The 14,155-nt window shown below is 40.6% G+C and overlaps 2 protein-coding genes across 4 annotated transcripts in view; one reads left to right on the top strand and one right to left on the bottom strand.

Annotated features, from left to right (window-relative positions):
• Positions 1-2,621, bottom strand: part of UMAD1 (UBAP1-MVB12-associated (UMA) domain containing 1) — a 209,438-nt gene extending 206,817 nt beyond the window's left edge. The window contains exon 1 of one of the 3 annotated variants that reach the window (XM_075558365.1): positions 2,479-2,621. The gene's annotated coding sequence lies outside the window, so the exon portion shown is untranslated. The remainder of the gene's footprint in view (positions 1-2,478) is intronic. The other 2 variants (XM_075558364.1, XM_075558366.1) reach the window with 2 other exon arrangements.
• Positions 2,622-2,700: 79 nt separating this feature from the next.
• Positions 2,701-6,828, top strand: RPA3 (replication protein A3). Its single transcript, XM_075558368.1, has 4 exons — positions 2,701-2,977; positions 5,007-5,081; positions 5,807-5,915; positions 6,422-6,828. Exons 1-4 carry the CDS (start codon positions 2,879-2,881, stop codon positions 6,502-6,504), a joined length of 366 nt encoding a protein of 121 aa, XP_075414483.1. The 5' UTR covers positions 2,701-2,878; the 3' UTR covers positions 6,505-6,828.
• Positions 6,829-14,155: the final 7,327 nt, after the last annotated feature.

Below are 14,155 nucleotides of genomic sequence, written 5' to 3' on the forward strand. Positions count from 1 at the left end.
GATGGCAGTAGTTTTGCCTTTGGTTTTGGTCAAAAATTCACAGAAAATTTTCATGATTTTTTTAATCCCATTTTTCCAAGAACTTTTGGAAGTGCTTCTTAGGCATTGCTTTGTGGACTAGAACCTTCAACCTTTCTATTCACAAATGAATATCTTAACCCTTTGCACCCCTCCACACATTCCAGTATGCCGCATTTAGGAACTTCTCTGGCTGGTAGGAAGGAGGATTTGATGGGAAAGAAGCAAACTACTCAATGATAAATCAGTTCCACTTACACTGCTATCAAGTTAATACTGACTTGCATAACCCTTTAGGGCCCACAAGAACCATCCCTTTGGGTTTCCAACACTGTCAGTCTTCTCAGGAACACAATCCTTCTTTCCCCCTGCACATCTTCAGGCTGGTGGGCTCCAATGACGGACTCAGTGGTCAGTAGCCCCACTGGTGATGCACTCCTCCACCAGGGCTCCTTAGAAATCTGCCTGTCCATTTAGTTTCTCTCAACATTGTGCATAGGCCTTTATATAGATAATCTTCTCTGGGAATGCTCACAACATATTTTAAGGAACTCAAAAATATGCAAAAAGTTGTTCGCCTTACTTCATTGTTAAAAAAGAAAGCTTTTGCTTAAAAATGGTCTCCCCCTCCGCCAAAAAAAAAAAAAAAAGAGTCTTCTAACCAAGCCCTACGAGAAAGGTAGGCCTTTCTACTCCCATAAAGAGTTGCAGTCTCGGAAATCCACAGAGGCCATTGTACCCTGACCTAGAGGGTCCCTGTGAGTTGATATGGACTGAAGGGCAGTTCATTTGGAGTTTGGGGAAGTGTGTCCTGGTGGCATAGGGGGTTACATATGGGGCTGCTAACCACCATGTGCTCCACAGGAGGAAGATGAGACTTTCTACTCCTGTAAATATTTATATTCTTGGAAACCCACAGGAGCCATCTTACTTTGTCCCATAGAGTTGCTCTGAGTTGAAATCAACTCCATAACAGTGAGATAAAGAGAACTTTAAGACAATAAGTAAAGTTTAATTATGGTACATCAGATTTCAATCTTAAATGATTACCTGGGGCCTCAAAGAAAAACTTTGTTAAAAGCAAAAACCACAAGAGGAAATTGAGAGACTCCGGGTGATTATGTGAATCTCAACAATGACACCCTTGTAGTTCCTGCAAAATCCCAGGTTCAGGACCCTCATCCACAAATAATACTTCCAGACTTTAAAATCCACCCCCACCCCCAATTTCTGTAGCACTGTTGGTAGACATAATAAACATTTATTCTAGAATATTCCTAGCAAGACAGCAGATAAAATAAGTAGCCACTGACTTCTTGCACCACACAGTGAACAGCAACAGACAAACAAACGAATCCCATCCAAAAGTTGCAGGAATGGGTTCTCTGCCCCAGAGAGAGTACTGGGCTCTGCGGTATGGTGCAAGGGTGCTGGGCATATGAAGAATCTGTTAAGTCAGATACCCCAAAATGGCCAAACCCAGAGCCATCTAGTGATTCTGACTCACAGTGACCCTGGGGGGGGGGGAGGACCTCCTAAGCTGTAGATCAATATGACATAAGGCGGGATCATGCAAACCATTCGGTTCAACCCCTTCGCTTTGTGAATAAAAAATTCTGCTTCTGCGAGAAAACACTCGCGCGCGCCAAACAGCTGTGTACGCTTGTGTTCTCTCTCCCTGCTGTTGTCTTCCCCCAAAAATGGTCTATATTCAATCAGCGGTTCTCAGCCTGTGGGTCGCGACCATCGGAAAACACATAAGTAGTTCACAATATAGAATTATATGATTAATCACTATGATTAATATTATGATTAACCACTATGCTTTATGTTTAATTATGTTTAATGAGGTTCAATTTGTAACGTGAAAATACATCCTGCATAGCAGACATTTACATTACGATTCATGACAGTTATGAAGTAGCAACGAAAATAATATTATGGTTGGAGGTCACCACAACATAAGAAACTGTATTAAAGGGCCGCGGCATGAGGAAGGTTGAGAACCACTGGTCTATTCGATGCTGACGAAGATGGGTTAGGACAAGCGGCACCGATGGTCCTGACGTCAAGAAAACCATAGAGGTCATGGGATCAACCCCTTTTCTTACTGCTGGGGAAACTGAGTCTGTTAAGTGACGCAGCTGGGGCGGTAAATCGGCAATACTGCCTCTGCGAAGGAAAGCCCGATGGGATGAAGGTCGTCGGAGACCCCCCTGCTGCCATCTCCAGGAGGACGGCGTCAAAAAGCCTCGGGCTCTACATTTTATTCCGCAAGACGCAAGCACAAACGACACGTAATCCCGAGGGAAAGGCAATGGGGTAAACGGAACTGCAGGTACGCAGAACCTAGAACCCGCGGCGGGACCAGCGCCCAACCCTTGCCGGGCGCTCTGCCTAAGTGCCCGCGGGGACAAGGGACGGCAGGGCAGCAGCGGCGCCTTCCACAAGAAGAGGTACCTGTGGCTCCCGCCGCAGTCCCCCGCCGCCTCCGCGCCGCAGCTGACCCCTTACTTCCGGGGTCACGTCGCGGCCGGGAGACCCGCGTTCCCGGCCGGGGCCTCGGAGGCTCCACCCCTCCCGAAGGTCCGCCCCTACGTCCACGCAGGTCTCACCAGGCCAACTTCCGGGACGCCGCGCGTCACTTAGCAGCCGCGCTCTACTTCCGGGCGCGGGCTTCCGCTGGCCCAGCCGTCAGGAGTCCCGCCGGCGCGCGGCAGCGCGTTCTGCGCGTTTGATTGGCGCGTCCGGAAGCCTGGGCTTCGCCGATTGGCGCCGAGGCTCGGTCCCCACAGTCAACCGCGGGCTCCCGGCTGCCGGCGCCGCGCTTCCCGCCGGCTGCCGCTGTGGGACCGCGGTCATGGCGGACGTGCTGGAGGTGCCGAGGGCGCGCGTGAACGCCAGCATGTTAGCTCAGTTCATCGACCAGCCCGTCTGCTTCGTAGGGAAGCTGGAAAAGGTGCGCTGCTCCTGCCCTGGGCTGCGGGTTCCGTCACTGAGGCAAAGGCCCGGGGCTGGCTGGGTGGTTAACGGAGAGGGGACGGCGCCGTGGCAGCGCACCCTCGTGCTGCCTCGTTTTACTTTGCACAAGAGGAGGCTGCTCGGGGCGCCTCTTCACGGCAGGTCTACGAGTCCACGCCGTTCGCACTCACTAACGTCTGAAAGGAAACTAGACGAGACCACCGCGACTCCCTTTTGGATTTTTATTTTGCCCAAATTCATGTTGACTCCAACCTGAATTAGTTGCTTCTGTTCGTCTGGAATTTTCTCGCGTAAACTTCTTTGGAAGTCGCTTCTCTATAAATTATTCCTTGATTATCTGTCCAGATCCTGGCGCCCAACCCCGTAGCAGTCTTGTTTATTTGACCCCCACAGTGTCACCCAGTAATCAGTAAAGCCCAAGGGACTGGAAAGAGTCCAGAGGCCTACAGGTGAGAAACAGGCCCCAAGTCTCAGGATCGGTGACCCAAGAAAGCAGAGGAGGGCGGGGAGGGACTGTTACATAAAGCTTATTTAGTATTTCAGTTCACACATCAACTGAGTGAGATCCGCGCTACTCCAACTTCACACACACACACACATACACACACACGCGCGCGCGCTCACGCACTCACAAAACCCCACTAGGATGGTCGTTGTTGATTTAAAGTGGCCGCTGCCCCTGAAGTGGTTGCAAGGCATGGAAATTAACTTGATGGCAGTGAGTTTGTTTGGGTTTGGGGTCAGGAAGTAGAAGCAGTCATTCCAACGAGATTTGTATGCACTCAAAACACACCCCACTGGCCTATTCATAGGCTAGCAGATCTCACTTTTTGTTGCCACACACACATACCCTCCCCACTCCCAAACCCACTGCCATTCGGGTTCCTAGTGACTACAGGACAGAACTGGAGCCTTGGGCATCATCCTAAACTGAATCTGCAGGAGCAGAAAGCTTCACCTTTCTCATGCGGGGAAGCTGATGGGTTAATAATCCGGGCTCACTTCAATCTGTAGTGGTCCTACACCTTGGGCTGCTAACCACAGGGTCAGCAGTTTGAAACCACCAGCCTCTCCAGGGAGACAGCCTCGGCCTTCTACTCCATACATTTTTAAAAGAGAAGGAAATATTGTGGATTAAGCGTCCAGTGGACTAACCTTGTGACCATAGGTGAGAGATGTGACTAGCTTTGCTTTCGTGAAGAGTGCATTGGAAAGCGGATTATTGCAGGTTAAAATCTAACACTTGATCATTTGATCTCCCTTTACCCCATTATAAGTTTGTTCCAGTTTTTAATATTTTCCTTTGAGGTTTTTCTCAGTTTTGCTTTATAATTGTTAGTTTTGTTGTTGTGTTATATGTTTGTCTGTATATGCAATCCAAGATAAGTAAATCTATAGAGAAAGTAACTGGATTAGTGGTTTCTCCAGGGTATGGGAGAGGAGGTTGGGGAAAAGTAGAGAGCTAGTAACATGGGTACAAGAAACAAATGTTCTAAAAATTGATTGTGGTAATGATTGTACAACTCTTCTTGATGTGATTGAAATATTGAACTGTATGATACGTGGATTATAATAAAACTTTTTAAAAAGAATACTGCCATAAACAGCTTTACACATGAAAAAAGGAGTTATAGTCTCAAAACCCAGAGAACCCTTTCTATGGGGTCACTATGAGTCATAATCAACTTGCTGACAGGGAGTTTGGTTTGGAGTTTTAATTCGTACTTAGCATAGTGTTCCCAGATTTAATAAATGAAAACACTTCATTATACTTAAAAAGTAATCATTGCTTATCTGAAACTCAAATTTAACTGGGTGCCTTCTGGCTATATTTGGTATAATTTGAATGAAATAAACGTATTTACAAAATTGTTTCGTGCTTATTGACTAGTTTGGTATTAGTCTTTTCGTCTTTTGTGAAAGTCTCAATTTTTTATTTTAATGAGATGTGAAAGGTTTGGTTTTTGTGCTCTTAAAAATTTGAGGGATGTATTTTTGTCTTTCAGATCCATCCCACTGGAAAAATGTTTATTCTTGCAGATGGAGAAGGAAAAAATGGAACCATTGAGTTATTGGAGCCTGTATGTTTTAAGTATTAATTCTGTGTCTGTTATTGTTAATTCTTCATCTTGCTTTGCTTTGTTTCTGATTCTTCGGGTGGCTGTATAAAGGGAAAGTTTGTAAAACTTCCTGCCTTTGTAGTGAACATCAGTCCCCCTTTTCACTTTATATTATGTATTCCATTTTATATTTTCATCCAGTGATTCTTTGAACTTCTTGATTTCTTGAATATGTCCTGTTAATGCTGGATAGCAATTCTTATTCTAAAGCGAAACTATAAAATCACTCTTTTATTTTAGTTTGCATGTATTTTCAGATGTTGATTATTCATTTTATATTTTATCTTTAATATACTCATAATTTCTTTGTCGTTCTTGTTTTTTAAGACAGATCCATGTAGTGTTTGGTTAATGTATACATTAACTGTGCTGATGATATCGATAATAAAATGGTTCTGCCCAGTGGGTCATTTTTAACAAACTAATACTAATAGAAATGCTAGCAATTCTGAGTATGTCTTTTCTTTGCATGATTTTGCTTTTACATTAAATCTTTAACTAGATTTTGGACTTTAAGCTATGCTAATGAGATTTGCAACTTGCTGACAGTAAATACTCAACATTTTGTAGTAAATTGTAGTTTAGTTTTTTCATTGATAAATTTAAATCTTGTTTCATAAGCTGGAAGATTAATAAGCTGTGCATCAGTTTTCCAAGAAATAATGCTTTTTGTTCTTTGTTGTTAGCTTGATGAAGAAATTTCTGGAATTGTGGAAGTTGTTGGAAGAGTAACAGCCAAGGCAACTATAATGTGTGCATCCTATGTCCAATTTAAAGAAGATAGCCATCCTTTTGGTAAATAAAGCATCCCAACATTTAGCACTTTTGTAAAGCGGGAAAACAACTTTAGACTTAACTAGCTATATCTTAAGTCTCAGCCCTGCCACATTTTTAAATTTGCTTGCTTCTAAATAGTACTTATACATGTAGGAAGTTCAATAAAGATTCAATGATAGAGGAGAAGAAAATTTTTCTAAAATGGTAATCAAAAATAATGTTAGAATTTTTAAAATAAATATGGATTAACATTTCAAGCATTACCAGGCAGGCACTGTGCCCGCAGAATGGAAGTCACCATGAATATTTTCCTTTAAAACAGGATGGTTTCCTGCCCCTCCTGCCTTTCCTTTTTTTTTTTTTTAAAGCTATAGTTAACTAAATGTTACGATCCACATCTTAGCTTTAGAAATTGGATCACAAAAGTAAGTTGGCCAATGAGAAAGATGGCTAGAATGATTGCAGGTGATAGTTAATGAACTTTCCCACTGTAGACTAAGTGCTTGCTAAAATGTTTCTTTCAGATCTTGGACTCTACAATGAAGCTATAAAAATTACCCATGAGTTCCCTCAGTTTTTTCCTTTGGGGATTGTAAAGTATGATTGAGTTTGACGGACGGACTCTTAGGACTGAATTTGATGGTGGAGAACTAAAGGAGGCCTCCCTCTATTGTTGGAAGAAGAGACCCCTGTGGTTTCTATAGGTAATTTGCTCCGTTTTCACTTCCTTTTCCTTAACCAGATCTTTCACTGACAGTTCTTGCTAGAACGGGTATGCCAACCTTTTTTCACATAACGGTGTGCAGTCTTCATATAAAAAAGATCTACTGCTCATGTCCTTTGTATAATAAAATTAGGTGTAAAAGCACATTAGTTACCTTGAATTTTGTTTTCTATTTTAATAAATATTGATACATGCTGTTGTTCATTTCATTTTTTTTTAATCATTTTATTGGGGACTCGTACAAATCTTATCACTATCCATACATACATCCATTGTGTCAAGCGCATATGTACATTTATTGCCATCACCATTCTCTCATTTCATTCTTTTATTCATATATTCAAATACAAACCTAGAACTTTGTCATTATGATGTCAGAGCTTAGATCTACTAATATAAAATGCTGGATCAAACCCCTTAAGGCTGCATCCCTACCTTCTATACTAGCTTTTCTTAATTATTCATGTATAAACCAAGTTTTTCAGCACATTTTTGATGCAGTTTTTGTGGTTAAAATTAGGTGCCTCAGCTGATGTGTAGGGTGGCTTATACTCGAGAATATACGGTACTTTCTTAGCAATTAGAAGAGGCAGAGCCCTACAATTTGTTAAGTAGCTGTCTTTCAGGATTTTAAAACAGCTTTAACTGAGACCAAACAAGGGATACATGATCAGTAATAACACAATTGGTAGAATCCTTGCATTTTTTAAAAAACTTTCTTTCCTCATTTCCTTTTACCTTCATTGTTCTTATAGAATTCTTGTTAACCACCAAGAATTTGTAGTACTGAGATAGGCAGAAAGGAATTTGGCAAGAGTAGGGTAAGAAGGTAATGCAGAATAACTACAGACCATTGGGTTTTATGGCTTAATCCACTTTGTTCAGTGAGGGAGTAAGCAAAGTTCAAATTAATTTAGATTGTAAGCTAATGAAAATACTGATCTACTAGATAAAATCCTCATTTTCAACTTTCCTCCCTCAAATCCGCTGCTGTTTATTTAAGGCATTGCCATCACATGTAAAGAATTTTAAGAGTTGGAGGCAATTGTAGTTAAAACATAAGCCAGTCTCAATAGCACAGTGTGGGTTAGATGGTGAAAGTGCCCTGCTTGAATCTCCCTCGAGCTAAATTGAAATAAATAAATGAGCATGGTCTCTTGTTTTCTGTATTTAAGCATACTCAAAACACTTGCGCAGTCACCTTCATAATTTTAGACCATCACCCAGAAGAGAAATGCAACACCCTTTAGCCATCATTACTCAATTCCCCCACACGCCTAGATGTCAGTTGTCCTGTCAGTGTGTTGGGCTGTTAACCACAGGTGAGTTCAAAACCACCAGCCACTCTGGAGAAAGACAAAACTTTCCACTCCCATTAAGAGTTACAGTCTGAGAACCCTGCCGGGCACTTCTACCCTCCCCTGCGGGGTGACCAGGAATCCGTGTCCGGATGACATGAGAGCAAGCCCGGGGTAGAGCAGAACAGCTCCACAGGGCTTTCTTGGCAGTCTGCCAGGCCTTTTCCGCCACAGTGCTATGGAGTAGACTCAACAAACCATTTGTACCAACCCCCCAAAAAACCATAAATTTGCCCATTCTGCATATTACACAGGCATGTAATATATGGTTTCCTTGGATTGACTTCTTAGCATGTTTTCAAGGATTACCTGATTCATAACATGGGTCCTTTTTATGGCTGAAAAGTATTTCATTATATGGCTTTACTACATTCTTTTGTATTCATGAGTTGATGGACATTTCAGTGGTTCCTACCATGTGGGTATTACGAATGATTCTGCAGTGAGCATTCAGATGGAATTTTTGTGGGACATGATTTCATTTCTCTTTGGGTATAAAGATGGGATACTGAAAGCCAGATCAAACTCACTGCCATCAAGTCTCATGACTCAGTGACATTACTGGACAAAGTAGAACTGCCTCTTGGATTACTGAGGCTGTAAATCACAGAAGCACAACACCTCCTGTCTTCTGAGGAGTGACCTTTAGATTCAAACTGCTGTCTATGCGGCAGGCAGTCTATTAATTACCTGATATCACCACTCGGACTCCGTGGAAGTGTTGCTAGCTCAAACGATAGCTCTAGGTGTAGCTTTTTGAGAAATTGCCAGATCTCCGTGTGGCTACGCCATTTTACATTCCCATCAGCAGAGGACTCTAATTTCTCCACACCCTTACCACCACATGTTCTGGCTTTGATTGTAGCCATCCCATTGTGTGAAAGCAGGTATGTCGTACTTTTGAGGTGACTCATTTCTCAAAGCTACCGTAATCCACCCAGTTGCCTAGAAACACTTGGATTCCTCCGGTCCTTTTCACTGCCATTGCCACTGTTGAGTTCAGGCCATTGCCATCTCACTTGGACTATTGTAATGCCTTCTTGTTCTGGTCTCATACTATCACCCAGTCAATAGTCACATGAAACATCAATTGTAATTATATCTGAAATTGTGGTGGTTATACAACTTTTCAATATGTTTAAATTATTGGACTGTATATTATGTGAATTGCATGTCAAAACTATTGATTGGTTTTATTGTAATCATAGTGTAAAACTCAAAAATGACCTAGGACATACCTAAAGGAGAAGGCTTTGTACAACTTTACAGAGGAGACGCCTAGTAAACATCTTACCCAAGTGATCCAGGTTACTGTCTCCAGTTATGTCATGTGTATCATGGGAAGGGCACTTCACCTCTGCTATTTTATCCAAACCCCTCACTTCAAACGAGAGAAAACATTGGGCAAACCCAAACCAAGGGACATACTAGAAATTATATGACCAGCACCCTCAATACGGCTTAGGTCGTGGAAAACAAAGGCAGCGTAACTTACAGAGCAGACTATGGAGTCCAGACAACTTCGTAGATGTAGAATCCTGGGTTGATTTCTGGAACAAAATGGGTGTTGGAGAACCTCATGAAACCTGAACCAAGTCTAGAGCTTAGTAAATACTAATGTTCCTGTGTGGGGTTTTGAGTTTTGAAAAATAGACCCTGGTAATGTAAGGTGATGGTGTTAGTGGAGACTGAAACCAAACGTGGGAAGTATAAAAGAACAGGTTTCTGTCACTTCCCTGTAACAAAAATTATTCCAAAGTAAATTTTCTTAATGTAGAAATCAGTTACCTCCAGATGTTCTCTGACTACATCAGGTCCCTTTTTCTAACTAGTTTTTTTAAGGCTTTTACAATTGGACCACCTCTCAACTCAGTCTCAAGTCCTGTTTTTCCCTTCAGGAACAGGGTGCCACTCAATTTGCTATTCAGACTTGAAATGTCCATCTCTGCCGAAGGAAAGCCTCCCTAACTTAGCAGGCAAAGCTGGTCAATCTGTTCTCACATTTCCATACCTCTCATTACACAACTTAATGATAATCTTTTTGTTATAGGTCAAAATACTGTTGGGTTGCTTTGGTTTGGTTTGTTTTAATTCAAACACTACAAAAATCAGAACAAAGATCCCAGTGGTCTCTTCAGACATACTGATATGGTTTGGTGTATAACTTGATAGACATACGTTACCTAACTCTAGGCTTTGATACATTGGTAGGTGCTGTTGAGTCCGTTCTGAAATGGACAATAGTAGGAAATACCATGGCTTTTGATAGCTATTTCCTCAAAGTGCCATCATTGGTCTGCAACACTAAAGAAGTCTTGTGCAGCACATGTGCCCAATACAATACATCTTTTGATGTTTTGACTGCTGCTTCCATGAGCACTGATTGTGGATACAAGCAAGATGAAATCCTTGAAGACATTAGCATTTTCTCCATTTAACGTGATGTCGACTGGTCCAGTGTGAGGATTTGGGTTTTCTTTGCATCGGGTTGTCATCCACTCTGAAGGCTGCCATCCTTGATCTTCATCAGCAACTGCTTACATTTTCTCCTGTTCAACAAGAAAGGTTGTATCACCTGCCCGTCTTGGGCTCTAATAAGCTTTCCTCCAATGCTGATGCCATGTTCTCCACATATAGTGCACCTTCTTGGATTAATTGCTGCACATACAGATTGAACAAGTATGGTGAAATGATATAATGCTGATGCACACCCTTCCTGATTTTAAACATGCGTCATTCTGTTATTGTGACTATTCCACATACAGGTTCTGCATGAGCACAATGAACTGTTCTAGCATTCCCATTCCTCGCAAGGCCTTCCATAATTTGTTATGACACGCCTAGTTGAATGCTTTTGCATGGTCAATAAAACACAAGTCAACAGCTTTCTGAAATGATCTGTTTTAACTGAGATCCATCTGCTATGCAGTGAATTCATCTGAATCCATCTTGAAGATACTGTAATATATTACCCTTTAATATTTGGCAGCACAGTTACTCTTTCTAAAGTTTACAAAATAGCCTATTGTACATCTATGCCCACAGCCATTTCATCAATTCCTATGCACAGTGACCCTATACGGCAGAGTGGAACAGCTCTCTAAGGGTTCCAATGTTTGTCTTTACTGGAGCAGAAAGCCTCTTCTTTCTCCCTGGAAGAGGTTATTGCAGTCAAACTGCTGCCATTTGCAGTTAGCAGACAATTAACCGACTATGCCACCAGAGCTCGAATCCACCGGATAAATGATCCCTAATTTACTTAATCAGTCTTATTAATCATTCCCACTAAGCTGAAGTTCTTAAAAATGAACAGTCTATAGAAATCGATCTTAATGATAGTCCCATTGCCTGGAATAATACATGAATGAATTATTAGTCTGTGTAGCCTTTTTGGAAAGCCCAAAATGTGGAAGGAGAGTTTGGAGTTAGGATCCATAATGAGGATAATAGCAATGGGTAAGAGAAAAGGATTTCAGGATATCATGTAATGAATTCCATAGGACTAAGTAATGATATGAGGAGTTAGAATAAGAACTAGGGGTGAAATCAGCTAATAAGAATAAATAGCTTCAACACAATTTAAGTAAAGAGGCTTTTTGGTGAAGATATCCAGAATGCATTTGGAAATGTAGAGCATTTGGATATGAGAGATCATCAACCTAAAAAATATTTAAAGTAGGGTTTTAGAAATCTATCAGTTACGATGTCAAATTGTAAAATTAATTGAAAATTAAACACTTTCTCCGAAATTTATGACAAAACTCATTTGACAAAACCTATTCATAATTGACAATGTTATTTAAAGTCTTTCTTTTTCTACTTAGGATAAATATTTGTGTTTCATTGCAGAAGTATTAATGTTTGGTGACAGGGTGCTGCCCCCTCTCTATGGAGATGGGGGTTTGCACATGATACAAAGTAGATAGACCCTCTACCAAAAAACAAATCCTGCTATTCAGTCAATTCCAATGCCGAGTGACCCAAAACACTGTTTCCTAGGTGGCAGTAAATCTTTACAAGACCAGACCACCTCATCTTTCTCCCATGCAGCAACGAGGAAGTTTGAAATCCTTACCTTGCAGTTAGCAGCCCAGCACCTAAACAACTCAGTAGTATGACTAAATGTATAGAACTTGAGGTTATCCTTTTGTAAAAAAAAAAAAAAAAAAAAACTAAGGTAAAATCCACATAGTTTACAAGTCATCATTTTTAAATGCCCAATTCTGTGACAATTGTATTCCCAATGATGTGCGGACAATGCCCTCCTACATTTTTCAAAACATTTTCCTGACCCCAGAGAAAGACCCTGCATCCATTAAGTAATCACTTTCCATTCCTCACTCCCCTCTCGTTAGTTAATCTGCCTTTGGTCTCTGGATCTGCCTACACAATACGTCACATGAAAGAAATTTTGCCATATGTGATATTTTGTTCCAATGTTCCTCTAAGCTGCAGCACATATCACTGTTTCATTTCTTTTGAGGCTGCATCGGATTCCATTGTACATCACAATTTGTTGATTAACTCTTTCATTGGTGGTGGCACAATTGTCTTTTTAAGGTATTAGTACTTATTATGTTAAAAGAATTTTATCATGTCCCTAGATAATTAGTTGGATATAGATGAAGCATAGTCCCAAGACTTTTGAGATCTAGATCTGACATAATCTAGATATTTTTCAACTCTTACTTTTTATTATTTACCTGGTCTAAATTGTCGAAGAGATCCACCATGGTGCAGAAAAGTCCAATTCCGTGGGCTTTCTCCACGAAAACTCTGAATTTGGTTTCTTAAGTCACGTGGAATTTGAATTGAACCTGTTGCTGAAAGAAAAAATATAATCCTGGGAATACAGGTTATTTTCTATAAGAAGATGATGCTAAATCTAGAGTGCTAATGTAGCATATGTTTTAAATTACTGCTAATAGTGATATTGGTTTGAGGTAAATCATTTATGTTTTTTATGACCCCATTTGACCTACAGCAGGGGGTTATGAGATGCTAATCAAGACCAGCAGTGTAGTCTATGAGCAATTTATAGTGTAAAGCACTCATTCTGATTTCAAGGATTAAAATTGGAGTTAGTGTACCATCATTTCTCCTTTCGTATCACAGAATCTCAGCAGGGCACATGTTCTGCTGTATTTCCCCAGCCTTTTTAAAGTTTTGGACTGAAATACAGTAACTTTTGCATGTATGAAATGCCTTTCCAGCATGATAATTTGTGTCGGTGGGCAAGCAAAGAACAGCTGTCTCCTGAGACTTTACCCAATGCAGTCATCATACCCCAAAATTCAGACAATTTCAAAATGGTCCCTTAAAACAGGGAATACAATTAAGTTGGGGAAAGAAAACACACGCAGGGGCTTAAAAAAGTTATTGCAAAATTGAATGGATTAACAATGGAATTTCCAAGAAACTTCTTGAAATCATTTTGTATCCAGGCACTGTAATCATTTAGGGCAACTTCACAGATGATGACATTGCAACTGAATTTGCCACTTCTTCAAAGCAATTTTGCTTTCCACAGGATCGAATGAGCACTGAGCAAAATAAGTCTATAATCACTGGTCTAATCACTGACTTAAATAAATGACTTCATGGAAAGATCTAGATATGTTGTCACTGCATGTGGAAAGTTAACCAGCACAGAGAAACTCTTCTGTTAAGTAATTATGAATTAAAAGTTTGATAATAAATTATTTATTTAAGTAATAAGTATTACTTAGACCTTAATAGATGATTTGTTAATTTTAGTCTACTTAACACTCAATGATCACTTAAAGCCAAATCATGCCAAATAGCTAGCATACTCAAGTAAAAATTAGAAACAGTGCTATGTTTTACATAAAATATTTAAGACTTTGGGGAGTGGGCCAGAGGAAAGGAAAATCTCTGAAAATGATGAAAACATTGGGCCTGATTGGAGAATAAACATGTTTTTTAAAAAAGGATATGTCTAGTCTTTTAAAAAAATCAAGATTCTATTTAGTCACTTATTTCTTCCATCTGGATTCAGAAATGTTAGGTCTTAGTTGGTCGTGAATTTGACCTTTTATGAGATTCAGACAGTGGACCAAGGGTTGCCTCATTCTGGAGTCTCCTTCAGAAATGACTAAATGTTTTCCAGATGAACATACTGTGGACCCAGAGAGGAGCTGGAAGTAGAAATCACT

Source organism: Tenrec ecaudatus, chromosome 9 (genome assembly GCF_050624435.1).
Source record: "Tenrec ecaudatus isolate mTenEca1 chromosome 9, mTenEca1.hap1, whole genome shotgun sequence".
Lineage (NCBI taxonomy): Eukaryota > Metazoa > Chordata > Mammalia > Afrosoricida > Tenrecidae > Tenrec > Tenrec ecaudatus.

Bases quoted from the DNA above. Each gene is read 5' to 3' on its own strand.
- RPA3 (XM_075558368.1), top strand. From the start codon at position 2,879: ATGGCGGACGTGCTGGAGGTGCCGAGGGCGCGCGTGAACGCCAGCATG. The intron at 5,082-5,806 runs GTATGTTTTAAG...CTTTGTTGTTAG, and splicing joins CCATTGAGTTATTGGAGCCT to CTTGATGAAGAAATTTCTGG. The intron at 5,916-6,421 runs GTAAATAAAGCA...TGTTTCTTTCAG, and splicing joins AGAAGATAGCCATCCTTTTG to ATCTTGGACTCTACAATGAA.